Raw genomic sequence first — 15,834 nt, forward strand, 5'->3', positions numbered from 1 at the left:
GAGAGGCTATAATTGTAGGCATGGAGAGAAAAAAAAAGGAGAGGAAAAATAGAATAGAATAGAATTGGAGACGCATGGTTAATGGGTTTATCTCTTCTTCTCAGGTGGATGAGCTATGGAGAAAAGGAGAGAGAAAAGAAAGAAGGACAGAGTGCGATACAGAGTATAATAACTACTTTATGTATGCAGGACCTCCAAGGGTTGAGTGACGTTTCCACATTAGGTGATGATGAGCGGTGGATTAGGCCTTGAAGAAAAAAGTAATCTGAGGGTCACATTAAAAATTCTATTAGAATAATCATTCTTTGCCCTAAGCAGCAAGTGGTGCATATCTGATGAGACACTCAGATATGTACGGTGTATCTCTCTGGGAAGTAGGCTGAAATCTGTTTCTTGAATTGTTTTAATGGCTATCCTGTCCTTGATTACGGTTTATGAGCAGTAGATATGAATAAATAAATGGGGTTGGGTAGCTTGTGCTGAACAAGCTTAATAATTATTTGCTACCTTTTCAGAAAGACCTAAGATGATGACGGTAAACAGATAGAAAGAAAACAGAAAGTTTGACCAACCCTGCCTGCTCCTGCAGTTATTTTTCCATGTACATTCCTGTGATATTTATTCATCGTCATAGTTAGTTCTATTTCCCAAAATATAAACCATTTAGTAATTTAACCCTCCTATTATGTTATGGGTCAATTTGACCCATTTCCACATTGGAGATGTCTGAAATACTGGTTAATCTCTCTTTTTTCTTTGAAAGTTTTTTGACATTCCTCGTTTAGGGTCATGAACTTGTATGCAAATATTTCTTCTTATGGCTTGTCTCGGACAAGCCATAATAAAGGTTTACTGTTTTAAGCTGTTCTTTGCTGTTTTTGTGTGTATTTAAACTGTGGAAGCCATTTTGACCTAAACATAATGGATGTAACCTTTTCCCTCCAACATAATAGGAGGGTTAAATTAAAGCAACCTTGATAAATCATTGCATCTTCGGCCAGCATCGAAGAACAATGGGCACAGATCAAGGATGCTGCCATAGAGACGGCAGAGAGAACGATTGGTCGACGGCGTGGAACGCAGCGAGAACGGTGGATTCAGGACCGGACATGGTCGTTGCTTGATGAAAGACGGGTCAAGAAACGTCAGCGCGATCAAGCAAAGACCGAAGAGGAGCGAAATGAAGCATCGCAGGCGTACCGAGAACTCGACCGCAGGGTCAAGAGGAGTTGCCGAGCAGACAAGAAGGACTGGCTGGACCGGAAGGGCACTGAAGCACAACTGGCTGCGGACCAGGGTGACAGCAGGACTCTTTTTCGTGTGGTCAGAGATCTCACTCGGGCCCGAAGCGGTTCCACTGGGCCGATAAGGGATACAACCGGCAGGATGCTAGTTAGCAAAGAAGAGCAGGACGCGCGTTGGGTGGAACATTTCAAAGACACCCTAAACCAGCCGGCTCCCGTAGCCACGCACGACTTTACAGTCTTTCCTCCTCCCTGTGAGCTGGAAGTGGACATGAGCGACATCATGGATGCTGAGGTCGCTGCAGCGATTCGTCATCTGAAAAACAACAAAGCACCTGGTCTTGACCAAATCTCGGCAGAAATGCTGAAAGCGGGTGGTGATGAAGTTGTACGGGTGCTCACTACGCTGCTGAATGACTGCTGGCACATGGAATGTGTCCCAAATGACTGGAGACAGGGTGTCATCGTCAAATTACCTAAGAAAGGTAATCTCGCAGACTGTAACAATTGGAGAGGCATCACCCTTCTGTCTGTTCCAGGCAAGGTATTTTGTCTCGTCCTCCTCAAACGGATACTGCGAGCAGTCGATCAGGCTCTACGGGACGAACAGGCCGGGTTTAGAAGCGGTCGGTCGTGCACTGAACAAATCTTTGCTCTTCGAAACATCATTGAACAAAGCTCCGAATATCAGAAACCACTCTTGGTCAACTTTATAGACTTTAAGAAGGCGTTTGACAGCGTCCACCGGAAATCGCTTTGGAACATCGCACGGCTATATGGCATTCCACAGCGGTTTATCGCCATTTTCCAGAACTTATATCAGGATTCTAGCTGTTGCATCCGGACGGACACAGGTCATACTGCCTTTTTCACCATCAAGACTGGAGTCAGACAGGGCTGCATTCTTTCACCATTCTTTTTCCTCATGATGATGGACTTCGTCATGCGACGAGCACTAACACAGCCAGCGTCTGGAATTCCGTGGACAGGCCAGGGACGCCTGACCGACCTGGAATTCGCCGACGATATTGTGCTATTGGCGCAGAATGGGAAAGTCTTACAGGAGATGACCACTAGCCTGGAGCACGAAGCAGCCAAAGTTGGGTTACGGATCAGCACTGACAAGACCAACGTCATGGCCGTCGGCCGGATGACGCCGGTGCGGATCACGGTGAGCAACCAGCTGATCGAAGAAGTCAAACAGTTCACCTACCTTGGCAGCATTGTGGCTGCGGATGGTGGGACTAACGTGGATGTCAATCGCAGAATCGGCAGAGCATTTGCAGTCTTCCAACAGCTACAACCGATTTGGGCTAGGCGAACTATCCACACCAACAGCAAACTTCGCCTGTTTAATAGCATCATCATCCCAACCGCCATCTATGCATCTGAAACTTGGAAGAGCTCGAGGGCAGTCATCCACAAGCTGAATGTGTTTCAACAACGATGCCTGAGAAGAATACTCGGTGTATCATACCGTGATCGTATTTCAAACGAAGAAATTCTAAGAAGAACAAACTCCCGCAGCCTGGCAGAAATGGTCGTAGAGCGAAGAATGCGCTTTGCAGGACACATTCTACGGATGTCTGACCACCGCCACGCAAAGATCGCGCTGCGCTGGACGCCGCCACGGGGGAAGAGAAGAGTAGGGCGGCCGCGGAATACTTGGCGACGAACATTCATGGAAGATCTACGAGCGCTCGATGTCAAGTGGGAAGATGTGGAAATCGACGCTTCCGACCGAGCCCGCTGGCGAATGCTTGTTGCCCGATGCGCCCCGCTGCGCGGACGGAACTAACTAATTAAAACTAACTGATAAATCATTTACTGAATAGGAATGAACGTAGTAAATATGTACAAGCAAGCCAATTGGTCCTGTCACGATTCGGTAACTGAGGCGGAAGCAAGTGCAGGTAAGAATAGCAACAAACACAACGGGCAGGCAGAAATCGTAGTCAAAGGACAAGTAGAGGTCAGGCGATCGGACAAACAGACAAAACTAGGCAAGGCAGAGAATCGAAGTCAAGGGATAAAGCAAAGGTCAAAATCAGAATAGCAAACACGTAATCAAGGCTTGGATAACGACAGAGACTAGACTGCGCGTTTACTTCGCAAATTGGTAAAGTTCCAAAAGTCCCTTATATGCTGCGTGTGTGATTGGATGTAGGTGTCTCTGATTAGAAGTCAGGAGATGGTGCGCATGTGGGAAGTGTAGTCCTCGTCGGCCATGTTTGTAGTTTGTGTTGTATTCTGGGAACTGTAGTTGCTGATTTGTTGTGACATGACAGGTCCAATATGTCCTGTCTTTGTCCCAAGAGCTTAATAACCAGTCCCTCCAGGATTTTGCTCTTAATCCAAAATCAGGGAAATGCCGCAATATTCGCAGGAGCTTTCAATTTTTCTAAATTACAGCAGATTTTCTGCAGATTTGGGCCAAGACACCTCATCACAGTGCATATTCAGCCAAAGCTCTCTTCTATTTATGTGCATCGAACATGAGTACAGCTAAAAGGATTAATTTACCAACGAACATAACTGCGAAACACTTTGGCAATCCAAGTAGTTTTCTGCTAAAAAGCACAAAAAACTCCCCATATTACACTGCAAATTTTGAAAAAAGCCACAGTGAAATCGAGCGTTTTTGGACGCAACAATAAAAAAAAAATAAAAACTCTGCGACATTCTGTATGGACTGAATATCTGTGCTTCCAACCACATGACAGTGAAAACCGCCAACTCCTGCGATTTCTTAACGCATCCCTCTAACCTGAGCTGAAATAACAGTCCTGAATGCGTACAGCTTTTTTTTATTTAGCCATACAAAACTGTCTTACATTTAGCAATGATGCAGAAACTAAAGTTGAACTCGGTTTCAGGGGCAGCGACCAGGAAACCTGATGCAGTGGAACCCGGAAAACCAGCAGATCACACAGTGAAGATTGCTGGAGTCATCGCTGGCATCCTCCTCTTTGTCATCATCTTCCTTGGTGTAGTGCTGGTCATGAAAAAAAGGTAAGATGGATAAGTTCATAGATCTGTAGTCTCTCAGTAATGCACGTGTTGTTGTTGTAATAGCTGTTTCAAAGTGTAAGGTACTCTGATTCAGATTTTAAAAAACTGGATATGATCAATTAGTCATAATGGTTCTGTAGCAGACAGATAAATGAATGCTAAGGGATTGTGTGCACATGAAAGTGAACTCTAGTGAATCTACGCTGTTTTCCTCTCGACTCTCAAACATGCCCTTTTGTCAGCTGAAGACAGAATAATTGATTTGATCGCTCTGATAACCACCATTAAACTGGTTGTGGCACCAGTGTATGACACATGCTGAAATATTCATATTTTTCCTCCGTGTTATACTCAGACAAATGAACATGTATTAATGACCCTGAAACAGGAAATAGGAAAACATTTCTGAAGTTTATCGCATGCAGTAGAGAAAAAGCGAAGCAAGATAAGAGGGAAAATTTGATGAAAGCTTTTTTTTTTTCCCCAAAGAGAGGCCTAGGGCATGTTGCTTCAGGGAGGTTTACGTTAGCTCTCGTCCTCAGCTGGAGTGCAAAGCCCTTTGAGTTCTGCACAAAAAAACCCCTTTGCAAATAGTCCAATATCTTTGTAGAGCAAAGAGCCACTAACACACACTGTGTAAAGTAGGCTAGTGACTCTGAATATTCAAGATGTAATTTGAAAGAAAGAGTGAGACAGAGAAAATATGTTTTTAATCCGAGTCATTACCTCATCTGAATAAGGATATTCATCTCTATTGATTCTGCTAGTGAGTTTCAGAATGGCCAGACATTTAAACAGGCATGCCTACATTTTGCTGACAAAGCAAGACAGCCAATTATATCAGATCGATTATTTGCAATGGGAGTTAAGTTTTTAGCATAATGAGCTTGGCATGTCAGGTTATAAATAAGTGGGACTTGATGGGGTAGGGACTAATGTCATGATTAAGACAGACACATAATAAACTGTATGTGGTATAGTAATTTGATTAGCCCTGGAATATGTGTTAGTCACTGTGACAGCATTTAGATATACAGCGTTAAAGCCAGCAGTGTATATACTATCTAGTAGATAGCTGTATTGAAAACTTTCTGCCTGAGCGTCTGTCTATCTATACCTAATAAAAACGGGGCCCATTTTTCCCAACAGCAACTTATTGTTAAAAATGATTTGAACCGCCAGACAAAGTCTCCGAGGCTATACAGTGTTAGGGATAATGTTTATGCTTGGACCCTTTTGGGAAATCAAACTCTATCCTAACAGCTTTACCTTTAACTCTGTCTTTTTTGATCTTTCCATCTCTGCTATCTAATGTGACAGCAGCAATTTTGCTTGAGTAACAGCTTCCCAGAGTTCCTTTCGCCTACCTCTCTCTTGTGGTGCATACTTAAGGCCTGAAGAAGTTTATTTGGCAGAAAGCGCCCTTCCCCACACCACCGCCAACCCCCCTCCTCCTCTCGCCCTTCAGTCAGAGTCAGAGGCAGGAATCACAAGCCCTTGCCCTTACAGCCACTCGAGTAGCTCCTCACTTGTGTCACCATGTCAGGTTTTGTTCATTTTCTATTTTTCAGACATTAATCTTTTTACTTTTTCTTTCCTTCCATTTACATTCTCCCCTCTCCACCACTGCTTTAATCCTTCCACCACCCCACTTGGCAGAAGAACCTATCACTCCTACACTTATTACCTGTAAGTAACCACTTTGTGAAACGCTTAGTTGCCATGCTTTCTCTCCACCACACCGTTTGATATTCCATGCATGAAACCCAGTGGCTTCCTTCCTCCTTTCAAACTGAAGCACAAGCTTTCTAGTGTTCTTGTAGTTTGGCACTGAAATAGCACAATTTGTCTGAAGATGTCTATCATTCAGGGGTCCACACTGATATTTCAATCTTTTGTGCCATCTAAGTGTTCTATTTTGTTATTATATTCACATAGAAAATCATACACGAGCACAAACTGTGCTGTATTTTAAAATGGTAAAATGAAAACCTCTTGCAATATGGCATTTATTATCATGAGATGATTCTGCACTGCTCCAGTTTGAAGGGTGACTTTGTTATTCCCTTGAAAGTTACAGTTTTTCCTTAACGAATTATGAGCTACTAGTTTTCCCCTTGTCTATAAGTTAAAAGTCAAAGGGAAAGCTGTTTGCTGCTCAGACCTTAATGCAGTGGAATGATGACTAACCTGAAGCCTCTGCCATCCCACAAATATCATACAGACACAAAACCAGCCATGGTCGTGTCTTGTTGTTGACCTAACCCTATTCTTCATCCCGTCTCACCTTGCCATTATTCATTACGCTTAATTCTTTAAATCATCCATTTAAACCAAAGCTCATCTCACAGCTTCAGTTGGTTTTTCCTCTCTCCATGTTTTTGCTTTGGTTTGTGCATGGCCTTGCTGACAGCATGCAAATCCTTCTTTTGCTTTATGCTTTTAAAAGCTGCGTGTTCTCTGTTATTAGACTGCGGTCATTAAGACTGAAAGAGCCAGACGTCCCTGTCTAGGCCCAGACTGAGTCAAGCTGCAGAGGGAGGAGAGAGCAGCACAGTCTTGTGCTTTTAACACTTTAACATCAAGAGTAGTACTAAATGGTCTTTTAGAAGGAATAATCTTGGTTACACTGTGTGCCAGATTGCTAGCTGTCACTTTTCCCCAAGCTAGTATTTAAATAACACTCTGCAGAATGTCTACAGGGCCTGTAGCTAATTCCATGATGGAAGGAACAGGCTTTTTTTTTTTCTTTTTTTCTTTTCCTTCCATTTCTAGACGTCACTATATTTAGAACCGTGGACATACTTTAATGTTACTACATGTTGGTAGTCTCGTTATCCAAACAGGGTCTCTTCATAGCAGAAAAAGTAGAAAGATGATGATGATAATAGAAAAGCATGTTAAATTTATTTATTCCTTTATTTCACATCATTTTAAAGGAGATCTGTCCATGCATTAGCAAAATCATATAGCTGGGTATGTGTATGAAAATACTGGCTTTAGATAATGTCTGTTTGTTTCTATAATTTACATGCAACATAAATACTAGATTATAAAAGTAATAGCACTTTCCGATGTCCTTTTTAACTAACAGGCTTTGATTTGATTCATATAAAGATTTTCTGGTTTATATTAGATATGAGACTAGATCAGTTTGGTCTCACATTTACACATAGTAGATGCAAAAAAATAAATAGGTGTGTAAAGAAAAATCTACATTTACATTTATGGGACATACAGCAAATGTTAAAATCAGACTTTAGAACTTTTTTTACTTTTAAGAGACAATTGCAACTCTCTGTAAAGGATGTTTTGTCATTTCGGTGAAACAGTGTGGTGGCGCCGCTTTCTCCATCACTCACTCAGATAGATGCTGCCACAGATGTGGCATTCATAAAGCCTGTGAGGGGCGGCCTCTGGCAGGATCTCCCTCTCTCTCCATCACTCGCTAGTGCTTAACAGGAAAGGCAGAGAGACAGGCGCATTTAACTCAAGCCTGCGACAGAGTGAGCCCCGGCGTGTGCGAGCCTTAATTAAATCCTGCACCGCGAACTCACGCAGAACAAGAATCAAATTAATTGCAACAAGGGGATGTGCATTTGTCTCATTTGACAGCGCCTGTGTGCTGAAGAGGAGCAGCAGGTAGAGGAAGTGTAGAGGGAAGTCGAGGCAATTTGCACCCTCTTACCACAAGCCTGATAGATCGGGGAGCTTTCAAGAGTCACCTTTTGTCCAGGTGCCTTGTTCGTTGCCAAGTAACTCTCAATCAAGTTTATCAGTTCATCCCACTGACCCTTTCTAACAGTACGGGGATATGACAAGTCAGCTTAGTAACACTTTGTAAATGAGTTGCAAGCATACAGTAATTTATTCAGTGGGTCTGGGCTGAACAGCAGACATTCCAGCATGACTCGAAGTTAATTAATTAGTGTTAATTGGTGGATGGGAGTACACCTGGGGATTTAGATATAGCAGCCACACTACCATACAGCCCTCTGGAGGGAATAGACATATTGGCAAACATTGAACATATTTTCAAAGGTATGTGATGTGTATTTCATTTTCTTTTGAAGATATACTGTAGAAAACTAGTCTAAAACCCAACCAATACACTACCAAACAAAACAGCTTTTTTTCCTCTGCTCGGGATCAAAAGGTCATTGAAGCTCTTTATTGACAGCCACCTTTCAGTAAGAAATTACCAAAAGAAAAAAAAAAGACATATGTTCTAACATATTTCAAAATAAATAAATGGCAAAGGTTGTTTCTGCTACATTATTGCCTACACAAAGGACCCAGTTCTTCACAAATCAGCACAGAACAAGACCTTCCACATGCTGCTGGCCATGCGGCGAACTTGCTCTATGTCTGGCTTTTTGAGAAGACTAGTGAAAATGTACAAAAAGGCCAAATTAGAAGCCACTGAGAGGCCTGTGGAGCTAACCCGAGATGCCCTTTCCATTAAAGCTGTGTCCCTGGTGCTTTAGATAAACAGCATATTATGTTGTGACAGTTTGTATATGATTGCATGACAAGTTACAGTGGAGTGGGAGAAGAAGGGGAAAAAATTGCCTCAAAAGCTGGGAACTTTACAGAGATTAAGCCTGCTAGGGTGTAGCTCTTTGTGGTATTTTGTTAATAGATACTCTCTTCAGACATTGCTGTGTTGTCTAAATTTCTGATTTGGTTGCAAGAATGTCACTTCCTTAAGAGGAGAATAATTATATTTTTAATGATGAGATCATAGGGGAGGACGGTGGCTTAGTGGTTAGCACTTTTGCCTCGCACCTCCGGGGTTGAGCATTTGATTCCCACCTCCGTCCTGTGTTCAGAGTTTACATGTTCTCCCCATGCCTTGAGGGTTTCATACAGGCACCCTGGTTTCCTCCCCCAGTCTAAAGACATGCATTGTAGGCTGATTGGCATTTCCAAATTGTCCGTAATGTGTGAATGCGTCTACGATTGTGCCCTGCGATGGGTTGGCACCCTGTCCAGGGTGTCCCCTGCCTTGTGCCCTGAGTCCCCAGGCTCCCCGTGATCCTGTGAAGATATGTGGTATGGAAAATGGATGGCTGGATGATGAGTCCATATTAAATAAATAAAATACGACCAGGTGCTCTGATGTGGTCCCATGTGAAGTGGATTTTTTTTTAGTAACAGCATGTCATGAAATACTTTATTCCTCTTTCACCACAGCATTTATTAATTTATTAATAATGACGCATCATAATTTCAATGTTTATAGTTACATTGATGTTGTGGGAAACATCCTAGAGGAAAGTTATACCAGCTGTAAACAGTTCCCTCACTAGCATATCTTTTTCTCTCCCTTGAAGTTGATAAGACAACTAATGCAGCTTGTCATGTTACCGAGAAACCTTGTAACATGCATCTTTACATAGAAACCAATGTAAAAAGCTCTCCATCCTGAAGACTTTTGCCTGGAGACTCCTTCCACAAATGCTAAATAAACAACTCTGCTAAATACACTGGGATAGATAGTTTGATGATCATTCATACATACAATAATAAACAAATGGGACCGTGGTCTTTTGTTCTGTAAATCAAACTATATGAAGCAAGTTGTACATCTGAGAGTAGGGAGCTTGCACTTATTTAGTTCCATTATGCTCAAGAGTAACTACTCTCTGTTCTGTACTTTTAAATATTACAAGGCCGTACATGAATCCAGTCCTGCATGGACGGACAGCTTTGAGATGAGCTTCAGAGGGCTGCCAATGACATGAGAGGACACTCTGTAAACATATTTCTAGTGCTAGTTCAAATGTAGAAAAGTGCGTAGCAAGTCTTGAGCAAACATTAATCGGTTTGAGAGCAGTTTTGAAATGTATACGGTTAAGATATTGGGACCCTGGACAGATCAGAGAGACATGAAGGAGGTGGGACAGGGGAAGACGCAGAGACTGAGTGTGTACAGAGAGAGTTGGTGATGCTGTGTGATCAGCTCAGTGTGTGTGGGTCAGTGCTAATGGATCTGGGTGGAGGATGTTTCCAGATCTCGACCAAACAGCTGCTAGCGGTCTCTTATCAGCATAGAACAGTTCAGAAACAGGTCCAAAATAATAACTGGATGTCCTTTCCTACGGGTGAATTTGAGTCCGTTTTATCTTTTGGCTTAAGATCAGGTTTTGCTGTCTTTTTTTTCATGGATTAAGGTGTTATTTGGTGCCACAACAACAAATTTGATCGCACATAAATGCTTTGTCAATACAGTAGGGAAATGATTAATGTTCCAATCATTTTCAGTTGTAATTTTGCAATAGACATTTCTTTCATCAGAAACATATAGGCATTTAAATGAAGCGGGTATGTGCCAGCTGGTTTTTTTTTTTTTTTTTTTTTTTTTTTGCATGTCTCTGTAAAGCCTCAGTGCTGCTGATAAGTCTGTGCTGTGACAGCTTGTTGATCTAAGGTCTTACAAGTGTCTGGTGATGAGCAGCAGATGTTTTGGAAGTAGATGGCGTGCATCACCTGCAACAGTGTAATTAAGCTGTCAACATGTAATGTCTTAAGGTTCTTCTTCCTGTATGATCCTTCACGCATGAGATGCACATCTGAATCATAATAAAGTTTGAATTTACTTGCCTCATCTAAACAGGCAAATTATAATTGCAAATCTGGTTCACTCAATCTTTATTAAGGTCAACAATTCCTGCAAAAAGTAAAACACGGTGTTTATGCATTGCTTAATGAGAATTCTTGAGTACAGAATATTTTTGCTCTTAGTTCCTACACCTTCTTTACATATTATAATTGGTCAGGGCTATAGGAAGTTGTTTAAACTTTGTTAGGGATTATGTGGGAAAGCCTTGATATCACATATTAACCAATGTACATCAAAACAATAGCATATCACATATTGTAACGCAATCTAATACATTATGATTGAAAACATTTTTGCTCTTTTACCACATCAGATATTATTGACCCTTTAGATTCCTCGAACCCAGCAGTAGGTCCAGATTGAAGCCGTTTTTTGTTGTTGTTGTTGTTGTTGTGTCTATTAAGATCACTTCTTGTCACATTGTATGAGCTGAAAAGAAAAAAACAAGTTTTGGTCAAATTCTCTACGAGACTGCGATAATGTGTTCTCCATGTCATATTACATAATTATGATCCTCTAATGATAGACCTGCGATTAAAGAAAATGACTATGCAAGCTTACATCATCTGTCTGTGTGATTCAGGCTCCTGCAAAAACACATTTTAATAGGCACAGAAGAAACTTTTCTGCTTTCGTTTCTAAATGGTCTGCACTTATATAGCGCTTTACACGGCGCTATACACAGTGTCTCATTCACCCATTCATACACACCAATGGTAGCAGAGCTGCCATGCAAGGCGCTAACTTGCCATCGGGAGCAACTTGGGGTTCAGTGTCTTGCCCAAGGACACTTCAGCATGTGGAGTCATGTGGGCCGGGAATCGAACCGCCAACCCTACGATTAGTGGACAACCCAGTCTTCCAACTGAGCCACAGCCGCCCCTAGTATATTTGTAGCTCTCGTGCCAGTTTTGTGTAATCCTATACCATCCTCCTTACAGGTCGCTTTTAATTAAAAATTTTCAGACACTGCCACAACCGTGTCATCAACTGTCTTTGGCTGCAATGGGACTAAATCAGCCACTCATCATAAATCATACCAATGATCACGTCACATTACACATTCTAAAACCACTGATGTCACTGCACTCACAAATAATTCTTTTAGGATTAGTCATTTCTGTTTGCAACAGCAAAATTGGGCTTAAGTGTAAACCTACACTGTATATTTTTCACTTCAGTACCTACATATCTTTTCTATTAGTTTCACTGTAGTCCCTGAATAATAAGCTTAGACCATAAAGGGTTAATTCATGCAAAGCCAAATTCATGCAAAGCCCTTCAGAAAATACGAGCCCTCATTATAAGGATTTCTGACAAAAAGTGTCATACTGAAATAACACACAGTGGAAATGTGTCAGAGAAAACCTAAAGGTGACCCCAGCGTGTGTTTGTAGAAGTGCAGTTGATGCCATAGTGACAGCTCATCCCAAGCTCGAGTGCACACACCGCTCATTTGAAAACCCTTTCATCATCGACGTACATACTAATAGATCGTTCGTCCTGATAATTCATTATGCTTTGTTTTGTTTTTTTTGGCTCTGTATGTTGGTTTGGGCTGAACTGGAATTATATTAACAGGAAAACGTCTAGATGCATGTGTTTCTGCACAATATGTGGGTATTTGTGGTGAAAGTGAAGGCAATTCTCATCTATTAGAATTAACCTGCTTTTACACAGGCATGTGAATATCCTTGTAGACCCAAAAAGAGTGATTTGCTACTCAGTGGGTGTTAAACAGAATGCATTATGCACATCACTGAGATTATTTTCTCGTTGTCTTTTCAGCCACTACCAAACGCCTCAAAAATGATTTTTTTTTTTTTATTCTTAAAACCTGCAGGATTTCTGTCCAAGTGCATTTTCTAATTATTGATGAAGATGCCTCAGCGCATCTGTGTGTAATGTCTCGGCTTTTACCCCAAGGTCGGTGTCGGCGCACCTCTGTCAGGCGTCCAGATTTATATCGGTAAATGATGAACAAAATGGGTTTCTGTGCGGTGGTGGTCTGGACAGAGTGCCTTGCTCAAGGGTACATCTGCAGCTCTGCTCTCCAGAGGCCCTGGCCATCACGGCTTCTAACCACGTACAGCATGGCAGGGGCTTTTATTTATGTTTTTCTCTCAGAAAAAAAAAAAAAAAAGAAATGTACTTTTCCTTAAACAGATATTTCACTGTTTTTTCATCTCTTCCATCCTAAAACCCTTTCCATGTGCATGGTTTCAAGTTTTATCTTCAAATGGAAGGACAGATGGAAAGGAGAAAATGGCTCTGGTTGGTTTTGAAAAAAAAATTGAAAAGAGAAATTGAAGGGTTTAGAGATTAAGTCTGTAGGGACGGTGACGAGCATAAGGTATGCATGGGCAGTAGATGTGTTTTCCATGTGTCGGGTAAAAGCACAGTAGGATGTTCCTGGGTGGTTGTGTATTTCAACTAGTCCTTCCTATGCCCACAGTTTCAGCATAGCTGGGAGCCACTGAATAAACCCAAACATGTCCCATCATTATACTGAAATCTAAATCTAATGGTGCACTTCCACTTCCATATCTGAAAGATGATCACAGTCCATCATGAACTCTTAAATGGAGGAGATTCTAACAGCTGGACTCCTGAGTGTGTAGCTGTTGCAATATTAGCATTACACTTTAAGAGAACCATGAGCCTGACTTGTGGAAGTGTAGCAGGATTGTCAAGGTGCCAAAATGGCTGCACGAAGCATCGCTCATCTGAAGTGATGTGTTTCTCTCTCAGCTGGTGTCAGACTCTTGAAGCCCCTCAGCAGCTTCTCCAGCATTGGCTTCCTTCTCAAGATTGATGGTGCCGACTTAGCCACTGAAAACTACCATGTCATCTGTCTCGTGTCATTTTCTTTCCCCAACAGCAAGCAGCTAAGAAAGTGCTTTCTTTATTGTAATGTCAAAGTTTTCAACTGAGTGTAGTTGTGTTTCCAGTGGGAGTTTGAATAGCTTCTAGATCCAAGCAATGATTATATCCTGTCAAAGGCATTATGCCTTATTACAGGTTATAACTCATCTACACTTAGTGGAGGCACTGTAGCATCTGATTTCCAGGCACCCCTAAAATTTCATCATCACTTATCGGACCATCTCCATAGAGCACTTTTACATTTGTTTTAAATTTTCTCTCTGCTTGCTGTCCTCATTGCGCCCTGAGAAAAAGTGCATTCTGACATTTGCAAGGAAATAGGTTGTTCTCGCTTTGGTCAAATTCCCTTCCATTTTTTTGAGATAGGGCTTCAATCGCTCCTCCTTCCCAGGTGACTGCATGAAACAGAGACAATTTAAGCATCTCAGATGGATGTGGTGCCCATGAAGTTTACAGTTTTTTTTTTTAATGAATATACTTTTCTAATAGAAACCAAGAAAGCAAAAGACAATTTTCCAGCAAAGTTATAACTAACAGCATTTGCGTATCACTTTACGTTCCATTACTGAGGAGCTAGTGTTCTTTCAGATGGTTGGCGGCATCTGCTATTGTTGAAAACATTATCATTTACAAAGGTAAGAAATAAAATCCGGATAAATGAGCTTGAGGGACTGCTTTTGTCAATCAGGACTTATCTACCAACTGATATATTGCTGATAATGAGCTTAAACTTTCACACACTGCACATGCCAGTGTCATTTTTTTGAGGCGGTAAAAACTCTGGAGGCTAATTCGGTACTTTTGAGCTATTATGTGTTGCCCGTGGCTGTGTCAAATTGCTGACACCAGTGAAATAAGACAAGAATGGAAATCTCAGAGTAAAATATAAACAGACTCTTGTGTTTATGGACTTTGTCTGCCTTGTGTTTGCCTTTGTACTGTTAGTACAGCGGATTTAATAGAAACAAACCTGAATGAATTGGTAAATGCTGTTTTGTGTTTGTTTGTTTTTTCTTTTTATGCTGTGGTGGCTCAGTTGGTTAAAGCTCTGAACTACTGCTCAGAAGGTTGTGAGTTCAAACCCCAGCATCACCAAAGAGCTGACCACTGTGTCATCAACCTAGACTCTTACCCCTCTCTGCTCATTTATATCTCAAGTGTAAGTTGCTTTCGATGAAAGCTCCAAGCAATTGAATAATTGTAAGTCATGTGATTCTGAGTATTTCATTCCTGTTACTGCTGGTGCATTCTGGGAGCACAGATGCCAAAAAGGGCTTGTTCGTTTGGTTTTTGTTTCACTTTCTACTGCCTGGAACACTTAAGTTAGTATTTCAGTGGGGGGCAATATAGAGAAGTAGTTGTGTTTGAAGTAAATAATCAGTGCAGTACATATTGGTCTCAAAGTAAGACTTTGAGCTGTATCGACTTTTTTTTTTTACAATTTGACGACATTTTTATTTGTGATGGTAATAATGTTTTGTTTTGTTTTTTGTGTAAAGGAGGTACTAGCATTCTATTGAACCATTAAACATGCTGTGTAAATCTAAGTCTAAATGAGAATCAGTAAATTCTGTGAACTCCTCAGTCTCCCCTTCTGGTGTCTTTTGTATTTATAGTGTTAATAGAACTAATTCCCAGGCACCAAATTACAGCTTACACATTAGATGACAATGTACGTTAAGTGTCACTTCGGCAACAAACAAATTTAGAGAAACAGTTCAACTATTAGCTTCCTGTTGAGTCACCCACTTGTAGAAATGTCGGGATGAGTGAAGGGTGCTGGCGGCCATCTGGAAGCGAACTGATTTCCTGAGACCTATGTAGATTTGGTGACCGTGGGAGAGCTTCGTTAGCTCACGGCCTTCTATTAGCAGGGACTACGCGCTGTTGTGTTTAAAGGTCACCTGCCGCTTTTCTCCTTTCAATTGTTGCAGTAACGGCATGAGATACAATTATACCCATCAAACGTACCACAGGCTTTCAGTGGTATCACAAGGTCTCGCATTTAAACTCCTGCTGTCATTTAGCGTAGTGAGATTTTCCATTCTCTTCAAAGAGATGGAAGGG

General features: G+C 41.5%; 1 protein-coding gene across 10 annotated transcripts in view; it reads left to right on the forward strand.

Moving 5' to 3' along the window:
* Positions 1-15,834, forward strand: part of LOC128613893 (receptor-type tyrosine-protein phosphatase mu-like) — a 235,340-nt gene that overhangs the window by 175,704 nt on the left and 43,802 nt on the right. For 5 of the 10 annotated variants that reach the window (XM_053635055.1, XM_053635064.1, XM_053635095.1 and 2 more), the window contains 2 exons: positions 4,121-4,256; positions 5,916-5,945. In XM_053635055.1, the coding sequence (XP_053491030.1) occupies positions 4,121-4,256; positions 5,916-5,945 (166 nt within the window). The remainder of the gene's footprint in view (positions 1-4,120; positions 4,257-5,915; positions 5,946-15,834) is intronic. The other 5 variants (XM_053635072.1, XM_053635080.1, XM_053635106.1 and 2 more) reach the window with 1 other exon arrangement.

Source organism: Ictalurus furcatus, chromosome 1, assembly GCF_023375685.1.
Source record: "Ictalurus furcatus strain D&B chromosome 1, Billie_1.0, whole genome shotgun sequence".
Taxonomy (NCBI): Eukaryota; Metazoa; Chordata; class Actinopteri; order Siluriformes; family Ictaluridae; genus Ictalurus; species Ictalurus furcatus.